The 26605-nt window shown below is 42.7% G+C and overlaps 1 protein-coding gene and 1 pseudogene across 4 annotated transcripts in view; one reads left to right on the top strand and one right to left on the bottom strand.

Moving 5' to 3' along the window:
• Positions 1 to 26605, bottom strand: part of DOCK9 (dedicator of cytokinesis 9) — a 214996-nt gene that overhangs the window by 62521 nt on the left and 125870 nt on the right. For all 4 annotated transcript variants that reach the window (XM_044913528.1, XM_044913529.1, XM_044913526.1 and 1 more), the window contains 15 exons: positions 25591 to 25683; positions 24196 to 24319; positions 23562 to 23683; positions 22370 to 22456; positions 21888 to 21977; positions 20034 to 20149; positions 19693 to 19762; positions 18724 to 18849; positions 18050 to 18121; positions 9864 to 10010; positions 9563 to 9646; positions 8768 to 8879; positions 5270 to 5448; positions 4711 to 4824; positions 2706 to 2820 (listed from right to left, as the gene is read on the bottom strand). In XM_044913528.1, the coding sequence (XP_044769463.1) occupies positions 2706 to 2820; positions 4711 to 4824; positions 5270 to 5448; positions 8768 to 8879; positions 9563 to 9646; positions 9864 to 10010; positions 18050 to 18121; positions 18724 to 18849; positions 19693 to 19762; positions 20034 to 20149; positions 21888 to 21977; positions 22370 to 22456; positions 23562 to 23683; positions 24196 to 24319; positions 25591 to 25683 (1651 nt within the window). The remainder of the gene's footprint in view (positions 1 to 2705; positions 2821 to 4710; positions 4825 to 5269; positions 5449 to 8767; positions 8880 to 9562; positions 9647 to 9863; positions 10011 to 18049; positions 18122 to 18723; positions 18850 to 19692; positions 19763 to 20033; positions 20150 to 21887; positions 21978 to 22369; positions 22457 to 23561; positions 23684 to 24195; positions 24320 to 25590; positions 25684 to 26605) is intronic.
• On the top strand, positions 13021 to 13428 carry LOC110585850 (annotated as a pseudogene).

The following is a 26605-nucleotide window of genomic DNA, read 5'->3' as shown; positions in this document are numbered from 1 at the left end:
TTGAAAATGTAAAAATGTAAGTGATGGCTGGAACATGTAAACCACTGGTCCCAGGCTGCCTCATCCCAGAATAGAAACTGTGTGATGGATTGTCATGGGGAACAGGTAAAAACCTACGAAAAAACTATGAGCCTTTTTCTATACTTAAGAGATAAAACATACTTTATGACCAACTTATAATTATAGTCCTCCTAATATAACCATACTTCATATTTAATGTAGAACATAATGATCATGAGAAAGAGGTCCTCAGTAAAGTAAAATTAGACCTTAAATTCCCAGGGTTTTAGGCTCCGTTCCAGAAATGGAGTCCTAATCTAAGGCAAACAGATGGAAATGCAATAAATCAAAATCAACATGTTTAGTAGAACTATATTCCCATTGTGTGTGTGTGTGTTTGTACTTAATATCTCAGCCCAGTGCATTTTAAAAATCTTAAACAACATGTAAGTAAAATGAAAAGAAGTTTGGTTCACTTCTGTCTTCTTTGTATAGACAGCCCAATGCAAACCACTGAGCAGGTAGAAAAGGGAACCCTGAGCCTAAGAATGTGTGCCTTTTAAAACGAATATGATCTCGGAGTAGATTTATCCAGGCAATGAACAGTTCTAGAAATCTTCATGCACCAAGTTCCAAAGGCATTTAAAAACAATGCTGAAGGTGCATTCTCAATAGGTGAGGAAAGAGGATTTCTACTAAATAGAGATGTAAGGAGAAAGTCTGCTCTTGAAGGATAAGAACCAGGACTCAAGTTAACTGGAAACCCCTCAGTGAATAAAAGAAAAGCTACCAGAAAACTAGCAAATCCGGTTGAAAGGTGGGGGCTTTTCTGGAAGGCATTTCTAAAAGGGAACAAGGACTTAAGTCTTTAAAGATGGGGGTAATAGAGATGAAGTCTGAGGATAAACAAGTCTGTTAGGTTGAATTCCTAAGAAAAGTGGATTCAGATCTTGAAATTTAAGAGAGTGAAAAGGGATTAAATCAGTCTCTGATACTTTTCATAACTTCATCGTGAACACAGAGCAACTGAAGGTCATTAATGCCGTTCGAGTCTTGGTAATGATACCCAATGGCTCATCTTTACGCTCTCAAGGCAACCTACACCCTAAGAAGGTGATGCAGAATTGGAAAATAAAGTCACAGTCAAAGCATCACCTCATTCTGGTTTGATCATTTCCAGAGTCTTGAATCCTACAGAGTATTGGTCAGGGAGTTAAGATTTCAACACATTCCTGGGCCCCAAGAGTCATGAAATTGGCTACCGAGAGTGTATCACAAAGCATGCGTAACACTGAAGAATTGTGCTTGTTATAATGGCAGTCAGATAATGTCACCATGCTGAGCACTGTGCACATTGTGTAAGCCTTCCACTCCTTGCCATGACTCTGTTTTGGAGATGTGGACACTGAGGGCAAAGAGGAGAGACATGCTGCTCAGGGCACTTAGAAATTGATGGAGTATGGATTCCAAACCACCTCTGTCTGACCTTAAAGCCAGTGCTGTGAGCTCCTGCAGACAAAATCTTCCCATGAAAGTCCCTTTCCCACCCCTGGAGCAGTGGCTGGGTGTGTGGGCAGAGCAGGGCAAAGAAGACAAGTGAGGGCCCCAGGAGAAAGGCAAATACAGTCAGTCTCTGCTCTGAGCATTCCGCATGAATTAACTCACTTAATCTTTACGATGCCTAATGAGATAACTACAACTATGAAAAATATACACAAGCATTAGTAAGACTAAAGACTGGTACTGTAGGATAAATCTGGACATTGGTGTGGGGTTTCTGATTTTACATTCTGCTCACTTTCATCACCTACATGAAACAGCATCTTGACGTCAAGAACAACAAAGAAGGTAAGGCCGTAAATTCAGAATAAACAATACTCCTGCAAATTAAAGGGCGAAGAGGACTGCCCTTTATTCTGCCCTGTGAGTTAATTCCGCCCACTGGGTGTCCCAAGCACTGGCCACAGCAGGATGCTTCATTTATTCAAAATGTAGTGAAAGAGAGAAATAAAGACAGAATAAACCTGTGAGTGTTTGTGACAATTCTGGGAAGACACATCTACTTTCTTTTTGTACCATTATCTTTATGAAGGATTTGGCACAGGTGCTCAATTAGTTAGAATATTAATAAGTACATTTCTCAGGCATTTTCTTACAGAGTACTACTCAATTTGAATCTTGACTTATGCCATCTGTTTTCTTCCCCATGGGGGTTGCTCTTACATTATATCAGAGAGAAAAATATCCTAGGAAAGAAGATTTTAGAAAACCGATTTTAGAACTGTATTCTTGCCACAGACCACTATCTCCTCGGTAATTATTCTATCACATTTCATCGAAATCACTATCACCACAAATAAATCCTACCCACATCCCACTCCACCCCCCCACACCTGCGAAGACATTCCTTTTCTAAAAATCCAATGTGAAAGTTTAAAATACTACATTAACGTAGGCACTAACAGCAAACAGCACAAGCCCGTGATTAGGGTGTACCGAATCTGCAATGCCTGCCAATTCGGGGGTCTGCATTTCAGGGTCGAGTTGAGGGGTTGCAATCATCAAATATCAAGACCAGGCCAAGAACGGTCGGGGCAGAAACCTGCACTCCGAGGCCGTCCGGTGAGGGTCGGGGCGGCCCCCTCGCGCTGGACGCAGGCGCGCGCAGGATCAGAGCGGAGGGCCGCGAACCGCGCGAGCCTTACCGAGGCCGGAGATGGCGCCGAAGAGGTCCTTGTGCAGGCTGCTGTCCGGCGCGATGCCAGGCTTCTGCGGCGTCACCAGCGGGGTCGCGGCTGGCAGCGAGTCCTCCTTCACAGTCTGTCCCACCGGAGGGGAAGAAGAGATAACCGGAGATGACTTTCAAAGAGCCATGGGCTGTTCTCGTTCGTGGGGGGCGCGTGCCGGCACGGGACGCAAGGGCCTGGCGGGGACGCGCCACGTGGGGGAAGCCGGCGCCCGGCGCGCACGACCCTGACGCTGGAGCATGGATCAGACGCGGCGCGGGTCTGCGCGCAGAGCAGGCTTGGTCCGCAAAGTCACTGTCTGTTGCCCCAGAAGGCCTAGCACGTCCCCCCCACCAGAGCTCGGATGCCCAGCATTTCCTCAGATTGTTTCTTCCCTCAGGAAAAGCCTCACAGGCTCTTTCTAACTGGAACACTGGTTTTTCTCTCACATCCGAAATCCTCCCAAATGAGCAACAGTGACAATAGCAGCCCTGGAAAGCTCTGCAAGCTTGCAGCTTCGTGCGAACTCTCAGTCAGTGGAGAAATTAGGTTAATTTTGAAGCTCTGTCATAAAGGGGATTTTTCTTTGGTGATTTTCTCAGGATTGGAGAACTACAAGAGGTAGCATTATACCCTGAATTCCTTATTCGGATCAGAAAAGCAGACAGGTTCAGAGAATACACGTGTGAAACACAACATTGTACCGGGTGAGATTAGTGCCCTTCGGAACTACAGAACACATTCTACACATGTGGCGCGTCTCAGTGCGCCATTATTTAGGACATGTATTCAGAGGTGGAGAGACAGCATTAAAACTCAGGACAATGCATCACTGTGGGGGGGAAGGGACAAAACACAACATGAAAATTCCCCAAGTGTATGTAATAATCACAAGGTGGAAAGACTAACAACTGAGCTCGTTCATGGGCCCAGAATAAAAGGGAAAAGGAAATTACTACACTGGTAGCACTGTGCAAATGAATGCCAGAGAGTCTCTACCCTGAACATTTTGAGATCATTTCTGGGATGATCCTTCAGGCAACTTAATTTCCAATCCATCTTCCAATGACTGCATGAAGATAATACAAAGTGGTCAGTTTTTGGAGGTGAGGCCATATGTCACTCATGTTGGCCTCCCTGACATCTAATTTTACAGACACAGAGAAATTGTAGCCCAAAGATGTGGCTTTTCCAAGACTGTGTAGCATGTTACCATCAGAATGAGCTAGCATGGAGCTCTCATACTACACAGGTTAGAACTACGCTTTTCTTTTTAACCTCCTCTCCCCATAAATTTTTGTTGACTGTATAGAGAAGGTCCTTATGTTTTACAAGGTATGGTCCATCAGGAAAGCACGGTTTTAAATAATGATTTTCAGCCTAAGAGTTGAAGGTTTACTGATTGACCCCATCTTAGCCAGAAATGCAATTAATCAGGAGTACTATGGATTATTATGGTTTTAGTGGCAAAAAAAAAAAAAAAAGAATGGGTGTGTCCTGGGTTGAATAGTATCCCCCCAAATTTATGTCCACCTGGACCCTCAAAATGAGACCTTATTCGGAAATAGGATCTTTGTAGATGTGATTAAGATGGAAGGTAAAATGAAGTCATCCTGGATTAGGAGCCATCCATCCAATCACTGTTCTTGTAAGAAAAGGAGAGGATTTCAGAGATTATACAGATACACACCAGGAAGAAGGCCGTGTGAAGATAGAAGCCAAGACTGTAATGATGCTGCCACAAGCCGAAGAATGCAAGGATTTTGGGCAAGCCCTGGAAGCTAGGAGAGAGGCACGGAACAAACTTTTCACACACAGCCTCCAGAAGGAACCAACCCTGTGGATACCTTGACTTTGGACTTCTGGCCTCCTGACTAGGAGAGAATGAATTTCTGTTGGTTTTGGCCACCCCATGTGTGTTGCTTGGTTACAGTAGCCACAGGAAACAAATGCAGGCTGTGTCCACGTCTGTATGCTTACGTACACTGCCGGGGTTCACAGGGAAGGGTGACACATCCCTCACGTTGATCCGCTGGACATTCTCAATCAGCAGACCGAACAGAGGCAGGTAGAGAGTGGCTATCCTTGCTTGATGGCTCTGAAATAAAGGCACACAGCGCAAGTTTATCCCATGGCTCTGAGAACTGAATGATGGACTGAGCTGGCACTGGCCATCTCCTGCATTTGGATCCTTCCTATAAAGACTGCTATAAGGGGGCGCCTGGGTGGCTCAGTCGGTTGAGCATCTGCCTTCAGCTCAGGTCACGATCCCAGTGTCCTGGGATCAAGCCCTGCGTCAGGCTCAGTGGGGAGCCTGCTTCTCCCTCTGCTGCTCCCCCTGCTTGTGCTCTCTCTGACAAATAAATAAATATAATCTTTAAAAAATAAATAAATAAATAAAGACCTCTATTAGATTTTAGTGTGTAAACAGAGAAGAGTCTTAGTGCTGTTACCACTAATTCTCTAACGGGTTACTTTCTTCATATTACTTAAAATAAAGGACATTTATCAATCCGTATTTCCTTCCATTGGAGTCCACTCACCCTTGAAGCATATCTGTCATCAAAAGAATGCTTTATCAGCAGGTTCTTGAGCACGCTGATGGCAATCAGCCGGACCTCCCTAAACTCCTGGAGGGCGGTCCCCACCTCCCTCAGTAACAGTCCCACCAAGAAGTGGTTTCTGCAGAACTCGTCTGTTAATGAGTAGTCAAGCTGGAGATCTGAAATGAGGATAGATACTGCTTTAGTTACAGAGGCTATCACGCATTTTGAATAAAATAAAAGTCAAAACCACCCTTTACATTCAGCCCACCCTGTGTGTCAACAGATGATTAGACTTAGCTTCAAGTGCGAAAAGGTCACTTATCTAAAATACTGCTCCACTTCTTATCACATCAGACTCTTAAATTTAAATACAGATAATTGCACTGGATTTTGATTTTATTTATTTGTTTTTTTAAAAATATTTTTATTTATTTATTTGAGAGAGAGAATGAGAGAGAGAGAGCATGAGAGGGGGGAGGGTCAGAGGGAGAAGCAGACTCCCTGCCGAGCAGGGAGCCCGATGTGGGACTCGATCCCGGGACTCCAGGATCACGACCTGAGCCGAAGGCAGCTGCTTAACCAACTGAGCCACCCAGGCGTCCCAGGATTTTGATTTTAGAAGACATTACATCTTGCATAAATATTAAGTTAGTGAATAGTTTTAATACCAATTTTTAGAACATACAGCATGTTATATTACAAATGAAATTTTGTTATTTACATGAAGGTAAAAAATAAAGTTACTGTCTAATTGACATTATAGAGAAGTAATCTGTACATAACAAACATGTAATTAAAGAAAGAATAAATATACATGGTCTCTTAAAATTTTCCTTTACTACTTGAGTTCGTTAATCCATTTCCTGGTCATGAAAGCCTATATATTCCCATTAAAACCCAATGTGTTTAAAATGAACAAGTTAGCATATAACCTCTTTATTCTGCTGTCCCTGAATGAAGAACTTATTTAACATGATTTTTAAAAATATATTCAATACTTCTGCACCTCTAAAAGCAAGTTAAAAAAAAACTAATATAAACTAACACTGAAATACACAAAACACCAAACTAAACTAGTAAATCATCAGCAAGCTAAATGATCAAACGGAAAGCTCTTCGAGAGAGGGGACAGAAGGAAACATGAAATCTACTGAAGGAGGGTAAATAAAAGTGGCTACACATCCACCTAAAGCTGAAATACACCTTTCAGTAAGCTGTAGCTAGGATCTGAATTCTTATACTGAATCTATTACTAGAGGAAAATCTATAGACACCTTCTTTGACTTTGATTCCCTATTAGTTACTTCTAAACCTATCCAAAATACTGACCCAAGTCCTATGCAGAAGCAAGGGAAAGTATCCAACTTTCCAGAATAATCATGCCCACTGTATGGTTTTTTAAGCTTTGTTTACCCTAATGACAGTGCACAGCTTGAATTCACATAAAGCCCTTACGAAAATACTATGGGTTTAACTGTGCATGTGCATGCATGCAGAGAAGGGGGGAACAGGTAAGAAGGGAGAGGAAGGGGAATGCTAAAAACATGTACTCCTATCAGTGTCATAAGGTACATTATCTGTAGGTGACCCACACCCACCTGCCGAGGGCAGCCCCCCTTGCCACCAAATACCCTGATGGTCTACTAAGAGCTTTTAAGTCTCCTGGGCACCTGAAGGATTTCATGTCCCTCAGCTCTGTAGGACAAAAAAAACAGGACCCTACAGGGTATAGGGGAAGGTGGGCATCAGCACACATTCACTGCCCAGCCATAGGGTATAAAGGACTACCCTCAATACCCTGACAGGAAAAAGGAAGAGAGTCACAGTCTCCAAGTACAGGTGGGTTAGTAACTGACTGCAAGGTGAGGGGAGTGAGACAAGGTTTGGAATGAGGTTGGGGTCCTAGGAGAAGGCAGAAGGAGACATGGCAGGCTCCACATAAGAGGTGCTGAGTGACTATCTGGGGAGGAAGGCGAAGATTCCCCCAGAGAGGAGGCTGTGTGAGGCTGAGGAATGTCGGGGTGGGCAAGCCCATGTTTGAGGAGCTGGGAGTCAGCAGGAATGTCTGAAGTGTGGGGAATAGCGGGGAGTAAGACCAGACAGGTGGGCCAGGTTGCATTCGGGATGCCAAATACCCAGTTGTTCCCTCGACCCAGGACACTCAATTCCTGGCTTTCTTCTGGTCATCGCTCCAAAGTCACCCTGGCCATGAGGCTTTTCCTGGCCACCCTATCCCACATGCCCCGCTGCTCATTTCATATCCCCCCTCCTGGCTTTAGTTTTCTCTCCTAAGCCCTCATCACTAATACTGCACATACTTCACTTAGGTAAAACAGCTAGGGATTTTCATCCTTGTTGTCCATGACTGCCTCCCAAAGTCATGTGCATCCTAGACATGGTTGAATGCCAACCCCAGGGTCCCAGTCCCCCTCTGGCTCCTTAAAAGGCAGTCCAAGTTGATTTTGGGGAAAGATATTTATGTCTCTGAATGAATGCTTTTGTGTGTTTCTCTCTGAATTTCAGAGGCCATTGATTTAGGGTGTCATTAATAGTTTGGTGGCATCCTTCTGCTTTTTCTTTCAGCATAATCAATCCCCAGGTACATACAAGGCACTAAACGTAGTAATATTACCTGACAGACCTGACAGACTAATTTGATTCATTTGATTTAGTGAAGACAAAGAAATCTCTATGAATTTACTCTCTTCAAACTTTAAGAAGATACGGAACAGTTAAAGACTCAACATGCAAACATAAAACGCATGTGAAAAGCCATGTTGCTTGTGATTTAGGTTACTGCCACCCCTATGGACAAGGACTATGAAAATGGTGGAATAATACATTTTTAGAGTAAAACAGGGCGTTCTGTTTGTTTGACCTCTTGTAGAGATATCCTAGAGGACCTAGTGACTCCAGGAGCAAAACCGAGATCCCTCCCAGGGGTTTTAACAGCAGTATCTTAGCTACAGTGAGAATAAATTCACTGGTTTATCGTGAATTTAAAAACTGATCCAAGTATATGGGAAATGCCTAAATGAAGAGCATATATAAGCATTTCAGCAATGACTTGCATTCTTTTTCTTTTACAGGAGGAAAATGCAAGAAAGCAAGCGTCACACCCCACACCTACCTATAGGAGTGTCATTTGACTCCACAGTTGGTGAAAGAAAAGCTAATTCATAAGAAAAAAGGAAAAGTGAAACAAATAAAAATAAACTAGAGTAAGTAAAATGGATTTCTATTTAAGAAAAGGAATTTTTCAATGAAAAAGAGTCACACTGACATGACCTGAGGTCTAATAAGTTTGCTGACAAGTTAAGTTCCCATACAACATTTTATCAATAGTTTTTTAAATGGAAATTTAACAAGAAAAAACTTAATTCATCAACAAAAAAAAATCAGAAAATTCTAATGTCATATCTGAATCATTCTCTTATTAAAAATGAAGGGCTTTTTGTGAAAAGACTCAGACTGACATATATAAAGATAGATTACCTTGGTATCTCTGAATCCTGCCCTTTCCAAATGGCATCGGTAAATTCAAAGGTATATAATGTTCATGATTGCATACCACACGGAGAAATTCAAACTTGTATTCAAAGAGGGTCTGCAGGGAACAATGGTTAGTGAAAGTTAAGTGCCTCACTGAATATTTTATACAGCGTCCTAAAAACCTATTAGAAATCATACAACCAGTTGTTAGCTTCTTGACCCTCTTAAAACTGCATGCTCTATGCTATGTTATAGATTTGAGAATGGCTGTGGGCATTTGTTTGAAAATTGGGAACACATTTCATTAAACAATGTCCTCCACTAACTCTTAGGACATTTATTATTTATGTTCCTCCTACGTCAAAAAGGATTTCAGGCAGCTTATAATTATAGACACAGACTTAATACAATAAAAAAAATGAGTAAGGCAGAGCTTTAAAATAGACACAGGAGGGAGGAGGTAGATAATTCTACCAGAGAAAGGCTACATGGTTACTTCTATTACCATGTTAAATAAACTATGATTCGCAACACATATACTTTTAATTTTGCAGTTGAGAAGTCTTTTCGGTTATTTATGAGGAAATCAGTAAGTATGTTTATTTTACATCCAGAATTGCATGCCTAATATCTTACACATTAATGCAAGTACTAGTTAGTATTAGAGTCAGTATCTCCAAAAGGGGACAAGAGTGCCTCTGGTATGGAAAGAAAACTGTGACGTGAGCCCAGAGAAACAGATGGGGTTCTGGATGTCAATCTGTGAGACAAAAAAACAGTGTGTAACATACACGCTACCTTCGGGTCTCCAGGAGCAAAGCAGCTGATGTAGTTGTTGATCTGCTTAAAGACAAAGCCCCTGTCCATGAAGGTGAAACATCTCTGCAGGGAAACAAGCCACAAAGGTGAGTATTTAGGCCCCAGCTTTTTTTTTTTTTTTTTGAAAGTTGGGTTGAAATCAGCATTTACTGTTAATAAGTTTATTCTACAGCATAAAAATGCGCCATTGGCTTTGACTGAGCACTTACTGTATACTAGTCATTGCTAGAATGAACATTTCGCCACTTGACTGACACCCTCTGTGCCCTGAGGTCCCTACCTTGATGAACACAGCAAGGCTGTGATTTGCATTTTTAGACGCCTCCGGATTATCTCGAAATTTCTGAGTGATGTGCGGCATCAGCATATTCACAACGGTTTCCACAGCGTGATGATAGGATGCGGGAAATCTCTGGTTTCGCAATAACTAAAAAGAATTTAGAGCAAACGTGTGTTATTTTTAAAGTTGCGACCCTCTGGGGGGAAAAAATATCCCTGAGTCCATTTTAAAAAAACCCAGAGCTCCAATCTTATTTATCTAAAATGAGACAAGAGAAATTATTCTTTCTTCTCTCAAAATACTGTACAGGTATTCTGATACCTCATATAAGTGGTGTGCATTCGACCTGAAACCCCAAACTTCAGCCTGAGAAAGATCCTCTCGGAGGTACTTGTAAAGAAGTGGAGATGTACCTCTACTCCCAGAGATTCTCATCAGAGCTGCGTCTTTACTGGATACTTCTGGTGGCTTGAATGCCTGTACCTCTCAGAGAACTCTTTAGAAAACAGTGGCTCAGGTTTAAGCTTCAAGTATTCAAACGGAAAATAAACAGATCAGAGACTGTATGTCACTGGTTTACTCTGCTTAGAAACAGTCCTCTTCAGGGGTGCCTGGATGGCCCAGTTGGTTAAGTATCTGCGTTCAGCTCAGGTCATGATCCCAAGGATCACGGGATCTGCTTGTCCCTCTCCCTCTGCTCTTTCTCTCTCTCTCTCAAATAAATAAATAAAATATTAAAAAAAGAAACAGTCCTCTTCAAATTAACTTTACATAATAATTTCTCCCCATCAGGAATGCTTACCTACGAAATTATACAGACCTCACCAGTTAGCTATCACGGGCTGTATATCTTCCACACATCAGGCATTGCACTAGTACATGTTTTTACGTGCTTTTTCATTAAATTCTTACAAGTTTTAACTCTCATTTCAGAGGGTTGGAGAGGTCAGGTAAATGTGTCTTCAGTCAAGAACTAACAAGTAACAAAGATTCAAACCCAGATCCACCATGAGTCCAAAGCCTGTGTTCTTTCTGCTCTTTGACACTTTGCTTCCCCACCCACGTGCCCAATAAATGAGAAAAATTACTGAGAACCTGATACGTGAAGGGGTCTGAATTATATGCTCCATGACATTTATCCACTCATGCATGTGATTCTAACAGCCACAACAGGGGGTCTATCTTCACCCCCATTTTACAAATGAGAAAACTGAAGCTTAGAGAGATTCAGTAAGTACTAACTGACTTTCCTTCTCCCTTTTAGTGGTGAAACCCCTGGGTTTCACAGGTACGCACTGCTGCCAAGCTAGAGACTTCATTTCCCAGCCTAACTTGAGGCCAGAGAAAGGCCGTGTGACTGAGTTCTGGCCAATGGGCTCTAAGAGGAAGACTGTGCTTTTCCCAGCCATGTCCATGGGATGCTTGCCTTCCAAGTCTTCTTTACCATTGACTAGAATGTGGGGTGGTGGGTAAGCCTGGATGAGGGTGACACCTGGGCTGGATAATTGGAGAGGAGCTTGAGTCCTTGACCAACCCTGGGGGACAAGCGCCCCACTCTCAGAGCTGCCTACTGGCTTATAATTTTCCAAAAAAGAGAAATGAACCTTTTGTCTTATTTAAACCATTATTCTGGTCTGTTTTGCAACAGCCAAACCCGTATCCCAGTATCAAAGAAACAGTATTTTCTAAAACTAGAACTGAAATTTAGTTATTTCTGCATGCATTATTTTATGCATTAAATACCAGAACCTATTGTGAATTTTGAAATGCCAGCTTTATAATAATCTCAATTTTCAAACAAATAATAAAACAATCTTTGCAAACTTATAAACTCAAGAATCCAGTGAGGGAAGGATCAAGTAATAAGTATTTGAAGTTTACCCACTTTCAAAAACAGAACTGTAAAATTAGAAATTCCAAAGGGATTTTGTTCTGTATATGCAACCCCATAACTCTGTATCCTGAGGGGTCAGCCTCAGTTGATGATCAGCCTCCTGGACCCCAGGCAAGGCCACCTCAAACCACCAGGCATGACTGCCCGCTACCCAAGCTGGCTACTCCTGAAAAAAGGTCTCTCAGGAAACACCTGAGGCCTTCAGAATGGGGCTTCGTCAATGGCTGCTTAAACCATGAAAAGTGGATGGATGGGGTGGGCACCACTTAACCTATTAGTCACTATTATCGAAATGAAAAGTGGGACAACCAGACATTGTATGGCTCCCGATGTGATGCAGCCATACCAGTTATGAAGTATTCTTGCCCCAAAGCAAACCAAACCTAAATCAAACTGAGCTTCAACATCACCACAAGTTTACAGGAACCATGGGGGACAAAGGACCATGCCATGTAACACTGTGAGGTTACAATGTGGGCAATTCTGCAGGACAAAGGGCCCCCCCCCTACTTCAACAAATACACTGCATTAAAAAGCAAACAAATGGAGAAGGGACAGTTTGAAAATCTAAGAAACTTCAGAGACATATCAACCACATGCAATGTGCAGACTGTGTTTATATCCTGATTCAGACCAGCCGACCGTCAAAGGGCATTTCTGAGACACCTGGGGAAAACCGAATACAGACAGGGTGTCCAAAGACAAAGAAGAAATGTCGCTGACTTTGTTGAGTGTCATAATGGTACAGTGCTTCCATCTCTTCAAAGGCTTTCTCTGTTAGATAGGACACACTCAAGTGTTTACAGATGAAATGACAGAATATTTGGTGATTGTTTTTAAAATGCTCTGAAAACAGTGTGAGATATAAAGTCACAATGGCAGCATGCCAATAACTGTTGAAGGTGAGTGACAGAGCTTCAAACATGAGATTCATTCAACTTTTCTCTTTCCTTTCATGTTTATTTAAAACTTTCTATAATAAGAAGTTTTCATTAAAAAGAAAGAAAATGTGGTGAAGAATGGTGGATAATTAACATACCAACCAACCAACCAACCAAGCTCTTCCATGATTAGGGGTCAACTCAGTGCCTTTGAAGACTGAAATGAAGCTCTCCGTGCAGTGACAAATAGCTATTGTCAGGAGCCCTAATTTGGCAACAAAACAGTGAGGTAAGACGCATCTAAAGGTGATAAAGACCAAAGTAATTAGATGTTGCTATGGAGACTACTATACACTGAAACAGAAGAAAATGATCTAGGACAATGGGCAGCTGTCCAGAGCGGTGAGTACAGACGCACGAGCTCGGAGGAGAGGACACTGAGACACGAAGACACTTGTCAGCCAGACGAAACCCCTACTCCTGACCTGTCCTGCTATAGGATCTCCTCTCGGCTCTGCTGCAGCATCCCCAGTGGCCTGGCCACCGTGATCTGCTCCTCTGACACATACTGCCGGTGTGGGGTCTGCCTCCCCAACGCCTGTCCACACCAGATCAGCCTCCTCCGGCGGACCTGCTGTGCCCCATGCCCCCACCCTGCTGTGAGCCTGACACCTCTGTGCCATCCTGCTGGCTGCTCAGCTCCTGCCACCTGACCCCTGGCCTGAGTGGATTCTCCCTGACCACCCACACTCAGCCATGCTGCGAAGGGCCCTGTGAGCCCCGCTGCTAACAGCCGGTCTGCAGACACCAGCGACGGGTTTCACCACGTCCTACACGTCTTGTCTGGGCTCCAACAGCGAATGCTACCCAAATCACTGCTTCCTTTACAAGGGAGCACTCAAATGTCTGGTTCTCTTTTCCTTACTGTGTTCTTCTACTCTCTAGGGGTTAGAGCACTCTCTTCTACAGGCTATGTCACGGCTCCCTGAGATATAATAAATAAGACTATTAGCTAATAAACTTCATTTTCCTGGCCTTACCTGGGTATGAGCTCTTTCTCCTGCTTCATGTTCACTGTCTTCTCCCTAAGTGTGGCATCCTTCCAGGTAAAGTTCCACCCCAACCTCCACAATGCTTTATCATTTTGGAGCTCACACATACACCCTCTTCACTGTTCTCGAACCGTGTCCAGCCGAATGTCTTCTTCCTCCCAGGACGGCGTCAGCTCCAAGGCTGCCGATGCACCATCTCTGCCATTTGCATAGCTCCTCTGTGCTCTGGGCATAGCCAAGGATGGTTCCAAACACGCGCTCGTGGATGGGAGTATGGATATTCATGTTCTGCCATCACGCGTTTATAGTTTGGGGGAAGTACAGGCAGTCCATGGTACGTGGAGCATACCATCCTTTCCCTACTTTTCATTTGAACACTCTTTCCTTGCTCAATTAAGTCAGGAAATGGCTGAAGGCTAAACACCTAACTGAGGTTATATATTCATCCTATCCTAGGCCACATTTTCCAACCTGCAAGAAGTTCACCTGTGGAATGCTAGCAATTTGGCTTGATTCAAGGTGGGAGGAGAGGAAATTCCCAAAGAGTCTGCTGAAATTATAACTGCTAAATATAAGTGATAGAAAAGAAACACCTTAAATGTGTTGAGCATAGAGGCTGAGTGGGGTTCAGAGTTGGGAACTTCTTAGTAGGCCTTGAGGAGGTTGGTTTTATATTTTCCTCAAAAACTGCTTATTGTAAATTCCAAGCACATGTCACCTACGGAACACTTGAGTCTGGCATGGTCATATGTAATCAATCCAAACTCTGCAGGTCCATCTGCAGTAGTAAGGAAGTCGCTTATTTTAGATGCTAGTTAAAGGGAGGCTCTGATTTACAGCCTTCCTCAACAAATGGCACAAAGTGCAGTTTGATTGGCTGGGATGGGGAGGTGGACACATGTGGCCACGTCCATCTTCAGCAAGAGTGTAGCATTAGAAGCTGGCCTACCAGCATGCACCTTCTACATAAATATGCAGCAGATGGAATGACCCCAGTACCAGCAAGAGTGTACACCCAAGCCTCAGCTCAACAGACTATGCCTCCAAATGCTGATCTATGCTAAATATTCTTGGGAAGGGCACTTTCAGCTGCAGTGAAAGCATTACTTGGCTCTTACATGAGTCTGTGGCCCAGGTGCCCCTACTAGACAGATGTGTGCCTGGTCATGGCATTTTAAGAAAGACTCACCAATGAGGGAAAAAAATCAAGGTCCGGTTTATAAATACATTGGATTTACTAATAATCCTCAGTCTAAAAGTATAAAAACTCTGAGAGGAATTTGATCATGACTCTGGAAATCACAAATGGCACAGGAATGGTGAATATAAACTTGTTCCCTCAATTCAGAACACCTGGATCAGGGACGAGGACATATAATTCTTAAGATGCAAATAAAGACGGACCTAAAAATAACTAATTCAAACACATAAAACTCATTACTCCTAAGATATGAGGCAAATGAATAAAACCTTCAAAATATGTGAGAAGTTCCTAGATCTATAATGTGTGATTCGGGGAAGGAGTGGCATGGCGTCAGGTGACGTGGAAGAAGTCAGAGGGGAGCCGTCTAGAAGTGAAATGTTAGAACTCTCCAAAGTGGTAAGTAGGTATTTTGAATCTCTTTTTATAGTAAATTATCTTATGGTTAAGCTTTCTCCTTTTGGATGCCAGTGTGTTTCTTTTTATTCTGGATAACAATTTTTAAATAAACTACTTCTAAAAACTCTCAGAATATTCTTTTAGGGCCAAGATATAATTAACTTACAGAAAAGGTTGTGCATGGTAGCATTTGAGCAGTCTGTTCTAAAGAGTTCCAAAAACAAACTACCTCCCAGTAGTGCCGGAGAGCTAAGTTATAAGGCTGGAAAGGGCAGATCATCTGGGAGAAGCCGATTCTGACTCTAGCATGACTTCTAGGCTCTGCTCTGCTGTGTGACCCTGTGCAGGGTACCTCACGGGTCTATACTCCATCTCAACCTCTGCGGCACATGGGAGCAGCTGGACCAGAAGGTAGCTTTCAGGTCCCTACCATCCCTAAATTTCTATGGTTTAATTTAGCATCTTGAGAAAAAAACACATGCAATTAAATTACTCTATTTAAATCTTCTATCACAGTTCTCGGAAAGAGATGTTACTGATACCTATACTTCCTTTTTCTTTTTTAAGATTTTATTTATTTTGACAGTGAGACAGAGAGAGAGAGAGCACACAGCAGGGGGAGTGGCAGGCAGAAGGAGAAGCAGGCTCCCAGCTGAGCAGGGAGCCCGGTGCGGGACTTGATCCCAGGACCCTGGGATCATGACCTGAGCTGAAGGCAGACGCTTAACCAACTGAGCCACCCAGGAGCCCGATACTTTCACTTCTGTGGGTATTTCAAAAGTGTTCATTACCTCTTTGACCATTGCTCCCGTGGTCTAGTCACGCACTTTCCCACCTAAACTCTGGGACAGCACAAAGCACGCCTCACTTAACTTTGTAACCCTTGAGCTTGCCTATAAGTAAGGGCTCTCAATGAATACTTTCTGAACAAACAGTTATATTTTTAAATATACTCAAGCCACCAATCTTTCTGGAGTGATTACATTTACTTAGAGCCAAAAATAATGAAAAATCCATTGGGGGCCTTGTTATGGAACGAATTCTGTCTCCTTAAAATTCGTATGTTGAAGTCCTAACCCAGAGTCTCTCAGAATATGACTATATTTGGAGACAGGATCTTTAAAGAGGTAATTAAGTTAAAACGAGGTCATTAAGGTGAGCCTTAATCCAACAAGACTGGTGTCCTTACAAGAAGAGAAGATTTGGACACAGACATGCACAGAAGGGACAATGCACAGACACGGGGAGAAGACAGTCATCTACAAGCCAAGGAGAGAGGCCTTAGAAACCAATCCTACAGACACCTTGATCTCAGACTTCTAGCCTCCAGAATTGCGTGGAAATAAATTTCTATTGTTAAGGACACCCAGGCTGTGGTAGTTGCTGTGGAAGCCCGAGCAAACTAAGGCAAGCCTACAGCCTATCCTGCACATGACATTTTTAACATAGAAGTACTACACCCAAATGACCTGCGTGTGTGCATGCATGTGTGTGTGCGTGCGTGCATGCATGCGTGTGTGTGTGTGCGTGCGTGTGTGCATGCGTGCACACGCACTTAGCTGCGTACTGCCAAGTAGACAATCTGCTAGGTTTTTTACTTGGCAGGCTATTCTGGCATGACTTAGATGGTGTGTTACTCTGTGGAAAGCAGGGCCCACCTCCATCTGGCATTTGCCTGTGCACTAAAACCGGAATTAAAAGAAAAAAAAAAAAAGAAGAAGAAGAAAACCACCTGGTCAGGCACCAGTGCCCATTCTACTAGAGGAAAGTGTGGCTTTCAGTTCTGAGCTGCCAACCTTCTGCCCGACAAAATCGAGCAGCCTTTCCCAAGGCTTTCTCCCAGAGTCCAGATCCCTGGTGCAGGGAGCTAGATCTTCACCCTCCTTCCCCGTGGCCTCCCTGTCCTCCCTTTATTCACTGTGACAGATTGCTGGGCACCATGACCTGCTCCCTGCACGTGGGCCTCCTGTTCTCCATGAGACTCAAGACCCTGCACAATGCAACGCAGACAGCATTCATTCATAGTCATAACGGCAACTCCAAGAGTATGCACATCTCAAAAGGGACTTTGTCACTTGACCACTGAGTTTACCACATTAGAATCTTACAAAAATGTATCTACGCTGAGCCTCAGACAGCCAGTCACACCCAGACAGGCATCAGTCCAGAGAGGCCTGAAGGGTATCCCCAGGACACCTTCAGCATGGGGACCCAGTGTCACACACAACCAGGCACCTCAGCGAGGAGTTATCTCCAACTCCCTTCACTGCTTCCAGGAGACGTGAAGTAACATCAGACACTCTCATCTAAGTCCCTGAGAAAGGTCTACAATGTTCAAGACTGGGTAATTACATTTACATTAAATGCTTAAACTGTTACTCTCATTTCAACAGACTTGAAGACTTCCAGGCTATACAAAGGAAAAGACAGTTTTCTTTGGACTTGGCAATACATGCTTCAGGAGAGTGGGCTTTCAAGCCAGACTGGTCTCAAAACGTGGCCATTCGCTCCATTCGCTAGCAGTGAGGCCTCGGCAAGTAACTCACTCCGGGCTCAGTTTCTTCATCTATAAAATGTGGGGCAGTACTTTATGATAGCCCTATGGCTTTATTACTTGGAATAAAATGCTTTCTTACTTGGAAAGCACCTAGAACTGTGCTGTAACTGGCAACAGAGAGCATTTGTGAATGTGAGCTACAAAGCAACAAAAAGACTTGCCCCTAAGAGCCACCACACAAGCCCTGATCGAAGTGACATACCTTAACTTTGGAGTTCTCTATCAAATGCTGAGCCATGGATTTTATCAAAACGTCAAAGAAAAACCATGAATACTGAAAGAAAAAAAAAAAAGGATCCGGTGAGAAACCCAACAATTAGGAGGCGAGATGTTTACTCTCTTAGGCTGACAATGTTACAGATGCAAAACAGGTGCGACCCCAAAGCAGGGCTGAACCACTCGGCAAAGTATTATCGGACCAGAGGTGCATGGAGCTGCTCTCCGGCTTTCGCGTGTCCCACAACAAGGACTGCATCCCACTAGGAAGCTGGGTGCACACGCTCAGCACGGCACAAGCCAACAAGAGGCACTGCTGGATTAGATTTGTGATCTTTCCTCCTGACTGAGCCTCCCCTGCTGATGCTGCCTTTATAATCTTCACCTCGGTGTCCTCCACCCATTCGAATATAATGACTTCTTAAAACTTAAGAGCCCGTGAAATTTTAAATATAGCAATATTTTGCAGGTCTGTTAGAAGCACAAGTATATGCAGCAAAGTTGGTCCCAAAGAACTAACTCTTTACCCCCTTTTTAGGAGGTTGTGACTGTCTAAAACACACAAGAAGGGTGAACTGATCAGGCGACCGCGTTCGGATTTTCTTCCAACAATTTCAATACTGCAGAGCCACACTGCCCCCCCACCCCCACCCCACATACCTTAAGTAGTTTATTGCTGGTGAGGAAGTCAGCAGAAGGCTTGAGAATTGTGGTCATGGCTTTTGTCAGTTCTTCGTGCACGGTCTTGTATTCAGAAGCAATGTACGGCTCAGCCTTATAAGCATACTTTGAAGAAAAGGGAAAGATATTTTAATGTCCCTGTTATCTAGGATGGGCTGAAAGCAGGAGAGGCTCCAAGGGATGGCGGTGAGGGACTGAGGTACAAGTGCAAGGTGGGAGAGGAAGGTGTGGTAACAGAAGGAGGGAAGGGTGACACAAAGAGGGAGCCCAGGATACCTTCAGGGAACCCATAACAATACGGGAACCACCTGGCTCAGGTCAGTGGTCCTCCAGCCCACAATTCCACCTCCCAAGGACTTCAAGGAATGTGTCACCCGACACTGGGTGACTTGATTCCGTAGCTGTAATTTACAGAGGTGTCTTAAGACTAAATAGAATGTGTGTAACTTTTCAGAATGGTAACCACCACTCTTATCTATTGAATAGTGTTACATAAATGAAGAACCTGTTGATATTCATCCTAGTGACATCTCTTGCTGTCCCACATAATTATCTAATTTGATGGTGGCCAGCGCTAACCTTCTCATCTCAGGAGAAACAGTTTTACTGCAAATTTTAGTTGGGAAAAAGAAAGATGAAAACAATAGGGCTATACCGAAGGCCTACCAAGAGCGACTTAAAATTCTTCTTTAAAATTCCACGTCATTATTATTTGCAAAACCCATTATAAGAAATGTACGTTGAAAAAATTAAATTAAGTAAATAAATGAATGGCTGCCCCTCTCTGGACTTCTTCTCATTCAGGTACAAGCACTGGCTAAGGTATAGAAGAGAAAGCAGAGGTATTAAGTTTCATCCCAAAATAACTAGGTTTTTAAAAAATGAGTCCTTAGAAGGAAAATTGGAGAGCCACAGATTTAAATGATCGGGACCATTTATTTTACATACCTTAACATATGACCTCAAGTGGCTCTCCAATCCTTCCTCATGGCACTGGGCAACCACATGAATAATGACCCTACACACCACAGAAATGAATAAAGCAATGAATAGTAATGTGAAAATGAAAACATTTCATTATTACACAGTAGTTGCAGAACAATGATGATGCTATTGGCACCACAGGAAACAAGGAAACGAGTAATTAGATGGGGTCCCTATACATGGGATCAAAAGAAATTTCTTAAATATAATGGTCAGCACATACTAGCATCCCAGATATGTATGACCGTGCTCCAGTGTGGACAGACTGAAAGGGAAGAAGGTATCCGCCTATCCGCCTCTCTTACCGTGTCACGTTGACGGCAACTTCCTCCTGGGTTGCTCTGGTGAGGACGCGGAATAGCTGGTTTAGGATGGTGGGCAAGAAGGCGATCATCACGTGGCCTTCCATCGCATGCAGGCTCTACAGATATGGAATGGCATTTGTGTTATCTTCTTAAAAGGATATCAACCCTGCTCTCTCTCTCAAATAAAGGAAAATCTTACAGGAAAAAAAAAAAGAGACCAACCCCACGCAATTTCCACTCAGTTCCAAACAAGGATGGACGAAGTCTATCTAAACAATGGAAGGCAGTGGCAGGCAGAATAAGGGACAAAGATGTTCACATCCTAATCCCCAGAACCTGTGAATATGTTACATGGCAAAAGGGAATTAAGGCGGCCTTAAGGTAGGGGGACCATCCTGGATTATTCAGGTGGACACAAAGTCATCACAAGGGTCTTTAATGTTGGAAGAGGGAGGTAGAAGGAGAGAGTCAGAGGAGACGTGCCTAAGGAAAGAATGGTCAGAGATGGAACATTGTTGGCTTTGAGATGGAGGAAGAGGTCACAAGCAAAGGAATGAGGAATGAGGGCTGGGAAAGGTCAAGGAAACAGATTCACTCCCAGAGTTTCCAGAAAGGAACTCAGCCATGTTAATAACACCTTGATTTGAGCCCAGTGAGGCCTGTGTCAGACTTCGGACCTACAGAAGTATAAGAAAATAAATTCGTGTTGTTTGAAGCCACCAAGTTTGTGGTAATTTGTTATAGCAGCAATAGAAAGCTAATACAAAGACTCTTTCTTAAAGTCATAAGGCTCTCTGTGAGATACCTGAAAGGGTACTTGGCCAAGCAGTGATTTCAGAACTCTCATTCCATGTTCCTTGCTGAAGTCAAACAAACTTGTATTCCATTTCTCACATTTCTTTTTTTTTTTTTTTAAAGATTTATTTATTTGAGAGCGAGCAAGCATGTGCGGGGAGGGGCAGAGGGAAAGGGAGCATCTCAAGCAGACTCCCCACTGAGCACGGAGGCCAATGCGGGGCTCAATCCCAGGACCCTGAGATTGTAACCTGATCTGAAATCAAGAGCTGGCCGCTTAACTGACTGAGCCACCCAGGTGCCCCCATTTCTCACATTTCTTATATTTTGTCCTCATGCCTAGGATGCTCTTTTAGCTACTCTCCTTTTAAAAAAATATTCCCATGGAACCACACTCTGGATAAAGCTCCCCTAGATAAACCTCACCTTGTTCTCACTATTCCATGATGCTGGGAGCCTCCAACCCCTGCACAACACTGGGGTTGGGCATGTGCCTTCTTTCTGTTTTTTCAGGGGTTTTTTGTTTGTTTGTTTGTTTTTTGGGTTTTTTCCCCCTACCTAGCACACATTCTCCAAGGTTATGTTATCTCCTATAGTGAACTAGAAATTACTTAACCGTGGGACTAAAGCACACTTCTTATGTGCCTGTTACTGTGCTCTGCACCCGGGGAGCACTCAACAGATAGGCCTGTGTTAGTGAGTGATTTTCTATGCAAAGAACAATGTGTTTTGAGTTGGGCCTAAAAACAGTACATGTGGGATGAGGATGAAGGCAGGAGTTGTCCTATTTCTTCGCTTTTTCTTCTTCTTTTCTTTTTTTAATTAGTTTTTTCTTTTAATTCCAGTATAGTTAACATATAGTGTTCTGGAGTTGTCCTATTTCTGAATCCACTTCTTGCCACCATCTAAAACCACACAGAAGCTATCAACGTGAGAGTATCTAGCTAAGAACATCCTTACAAGGTTCCCGAGTGGTAAGAACAATACTTGACACCAAAAAGAAAACCCAACCTACCCCAAACTCATTAAAAAGGGGTTACTAAGAAAGTCATCTGATACCTTAAGGTATTTTACAAGTTCACTCCCTAAGGCTTGGGCTCCAGATTCGGTTTTCTGGCAGTACTGGAAAAAATTATGTAAATGCTGATCCTGGGAGGAAAAAAAGAAGAGAAAGAAAGAAAGCCTATTAGCATAAGGCTGTGGAAACAGAGGAGTATCTGCTTCTTGCAGCATGCATGTTTTATTTAGATATGAAACTCATCATATAAAAATGAAAACATCAAAGAGATAAAAATAAAAATAAATTTTAAAGAGGATTTCAAAGATCCTCCAACAAAAGAGGAAATTGTTGAAAAATGTTACTTATACTATTCAGTTATATCAGTACATAGGAGCACCTTATAATGTACTTTCTTCAATGAAGGACCTCTAGAGTAAAAATATATCCATATGACATATCAATTAGGATTTCATTTTGCCAAAAAATCGTGCAAACTCATTCACTTGGCAATCACTGCTAATGCTAGTGGAATAAAACATACCTGAGTATACACTGTGGAAACCAGGTGAGTTGAAACTTTTAGCAGTGGCTTGCTTCCGTCTACCCATTTAATTTCTGGACCATAATGCTGAAAAGATAGGGAAGGGAAAAAAAACATCCCAACAGATTAGTGATCTTGGCTTCAAACACCACGTTCACAGAGGGGACTGATGAGGTGTCAAAGGCCCAAACAGCGTCAGTGACTCAATAGTTACGGCTGGCTAACAGCAGGAATGCAACCAATACTAATTTCCGCCCACTTTCTTCCCCCAAGTACAGTGCTCTCCTTCCTGGATTTTCTAAGTTATCTTTTGCTTAGTTGCAGCTGTAGAATTACTGTCCATTTGAGAGGGAAAGAAGGCTATTTCACCAATGACTTAGCCAAACCAGAGCTCAGGATTGTGAAAGTGATGGCAGAAGATACCGCATCCAACAAATAGGACAGTAGAAGAAGTCCTAACATGGGGAAAGGGCTAATCATCTGTGGGTGCTTATTTTGACTTTTGAAACCTCCATTTTCTCTTGTTCAGACTAGCAATTTTAACTGAATGTTATATGATTTCCCCTGATTTTGGAATATTTTGACCATTTGTCCATAACACGGACCCAAATTTGGCACTACTTAAATGTAGAGAAACATTAAAAGCCATTTAAAATGAAATGAAACCTTACCTAAGCTTGTTATAAAACTGAAGTCTATAAAACTTAAGATGGCTAAAAAAAAAAAAAAAGCAAAACCAACTAACTGATTGGAGAAATCTAAGAAAATTCAGGCTTTAATGAATCAGAAAATGTATCAGAATGGGCTACCCTGTGGGCAAGATTTGTTACTAGACTTACCCTAAGCTGGAAGACAATTCCTAATAGTCTGTGTGACTCTAAGAACACATCCTTACTTGAGCATGGCTAGTGTGCAGCGAAAAACTTCTACCTCATCCAGTGTCTCCAAGTCTCCATTCCCCTGCTGAGACGCTGTTGGTTCAGGGCTTCTAAAATGCCCAAACCATAATTCTGAATTGTGCTGTCAGTAGCACTGCCTTCCACTGCCCTCTGTTTACTTGAAAATGAATAACTAAAACGAAAATGTTGGGACCAGCAAAAATACTATGTGCTTTTTTTGTGTTATTCTTGCTTTCGCTGATTTTTCATGTTTTCTGAAGGTCCTAGGATAAATCAATCTTAAAGTCCTATACCCTGCCCATCCCAAGCTCCTGGTAGCCAAGGTAGCCAGATGGGAGATTGGCTGAGACAGGAACGTGCTGTTCACTAGTCACCACTCTTCCATCCTTCAGGAGAGGGAGCCAGGAATATCCAACTGTTGAAAAAAAGCACAAAAAACTTCACTGTAGGTATTTGAAAACGTATGAAAGAAAGTCAATGCCATTAAACTGCCTGATCTTTAAGGCCCTGAATCTAGTCTCTGCAGAACATTGTCTACAATGTACTTTGGCCTCTTTGGGATTATAATTCTAAAATGATCTTTTATAAAAACTTACATATGCAGATCAGGCATGCTACCTTCACAAACTTCATCTAAAAACTCCACAAAGGGGCACGCCTGGGTGGCTCAGTAGCGTCTGACTCTGGCTCAGGTCAAGCTCTACGGGTCCTGGGATGGAGCCCCACCTTGGGCTCCGTGCTCAGTGGGGAGTCTGCTTGTCCCTCCCCCTATGCCCCTCCCTTGGCTCATGCTCTCCCCCCCCCAAATAAATAAAATCTTTAAAAAAATAAAAATTCCGCAAGAGGATGAGGGTTCAGAATCAAAATAAAACTTAAGAACCTAATATGTAAGTTATGAACAATCAAGGGAATGATGAAATCCCAAACCTTGTGTTTCAACAACATCCTTCTTCTTTGTGCTCCCTTTACTTGAATTATCACAGCTGACATGGAAGAATGTGAACAACAAGTGGTGCTTTTCGTGCAGCTGGGTGGGCAGTTCTATTTTAATCTGCAAGGAAGACAAAATAACAACCTTTTTAATATCTTAAAACAAAAATTCTCAATGAAAGCAGCCACACGACATGTCACTTGTGCATTGGGTCTCCAAACTCATATTAACATTTGCAGTCAAATAAATCAGAGAACATAAACTGTGCTAAAGAAGAAATGGATCCACAATACACTGTTATGGGCTGAATGTCTGTGTCCCCAAGCACCTCCCAAATTGGTATGTTAAAATCCTAACCCCTCCAGGTGATGGTATTTGGAGGTGGGGTCTTTGGGGGTGATTAGGTCATGAGGGTGGAGCCCTCATGAATGGGATTAATGCTCTTACAAGAGATCCAACAAAGCCCTCCCCCCTCCCTTTCCACCATGTGAGGGTACAATTGTGACCAAGAGGAAGATGGCCGTCACCCGGCCATGTTGGCATCATGACCTACAACTTCAGCCTCCAGAACTGTGAGCAGTAAATATCTGCTGTTTACAATCCACCCAGTCTGGTATTTTGTTACAGTAGCCTGAACAGACCAAGACATTCACTGACCAGAAATGGGAGAATTGGTATTTCAACTCTAGAAAGAACTGGAAACCACGACATCAACCACTACATGAACTTAACACAGCAACAGCATGATGAAAAACCAGGATAGAACATTTAAAAGTAAGATGCATATAGTAGTTTTAATGAACTACACTATCATTCTACATAAAGAAACCCAATAATGAGAAAGAAAGATTCTCAGGTCTGACAAATATAACTATCCTTAAGTATGAATTTGAAAGAATATATGTCAGAATATTAATTGTGGTAGTAATAGAGGAGAGATTTTGACTTTTTCTTTTCTATTATCTGCATTTTTCAAGTTTTTAGAATGAATGTTACTTTTGTAATTAGAAAAGACGATGTAAAATAAATACTTCAACATTTAGTTCTAGCACTGTAATTCCAGTATAGTATGCAGTTTCTCTTGTTTTTTGCTTTACTAAGCAAAGAACTTAAAGAGTTTTCCTTAAAACTGGTTAACTGGGTTTTCCCTTGAAAACCTCCTTGTTTGGGGGCGCCTGGGTGGCTCAGTCGTTAAGCGTCTGCCTTCGGCTCAGGTCATGATCCCAGGGTCCTGGGATCGAGCCCCGCATCGGGCTCCCTGCTCAGCAGGAAGCCTGCTTCTCCCTCTCCCACTCCCCCTGCTTGTGTTCCCTCTCTCGCTGTCTCTCTCTGTCAAATAAATAAATAAAGTCTTTAAAAAAAAGAAAAGAAAAGAAAACCTCCTTGTTTACCTCATCATAAAATTCGGGGTTTTGGTGATGGTGTAAAACTGCAGCAAAGGCGCTTCTTGTGAACACTGGTCCACCCGGTCTGCCATAAATGCACTAAAGTTAAGAGTTAGCAAAGAAAGACACCAGTATTTAATTAACAGAGTCAGAAATTAAACTCAGATGTGTCAAGAGGCATTCCTACAGCATAAACTTATAACCACCTCTGATGGATTTCTTCTACCTAAGAGATTCCAGACCCCTAAGCCCCCTTACTCCTGGGTCCAACCCATCCTCCAGTCCATCTACCAGCACCACCTCCCTCCCCCAAGCACACACACCTGTCCTTGCTGTAACTAGACAGCACCTTGACCACAGTTTCCTTTCACACCTCCATGCCTGCGCTCATGCAATCCCTCTGTCTGAATGATCTTCCCTTCCATGTGCACCAAACTTCCATGCGTCCATCCTTCCTCTGTGACCCCTCAGCATTTTTATATTAATTATTCAGTTTTGACAACAAACCATTTCTATGTGCCAGGAGTTTTTTCTCCATGACTACCTTTCCCACTAAGCCGTGAATTTCGTGAGGGCAAAAACTATTATTATATTCTTCTTTGCATCTTTGTCTCCTTCCCTTCTTGCAAAGTCATTTCCACATAGTTACAGTAAAGAATTTGGAGCCAGACTACCTGAGTGTGAATAGTGATTCCACTAATGGATTGGCTGAAGCAACTTATTTAAATTCTGTGCATTAGTCTCATCTAAAAAATACTTAGGGGAATTAAAGGAGCTTAATACCTATAAGGCTCTAAGCTCAGAGACTGCATTATAGTAAGCATTCCATAAACATCACCACTAATTTATTACCTATTATTACTATACTACGATAAACAACAAATATCAATCTATTTTTATTATTATTTCTGTTACCAATCTTACTAATACAATTCATAGCACCCACACAATGGCTGGCTCATAGTAAGACATGGTGTGTTTACTGAATGGAACATACATAAGAAACCTTCATCCCTAAAGA

The sequence above is a fragment of the Neomonachus schauinslandi genome, chromosome 3 (assembly GCF_002201575.2).
Source record: "Neomonachus schauinslandi chromosome 3, ASM220157v2, whole genome shotgun sequence".
Classification (NCBI taxonomy): Eukaryota; Metazoa; Chordata; class Mammalia; order Carnivora; family Phocidae; genus Neomonachus; species Neomonachus schauinslandi.
The sequence above is the reverse complement of the archived record's forward strand: the minus strand, read 5'-3'. Positions and strand labels throughout refer to the sequence as shown.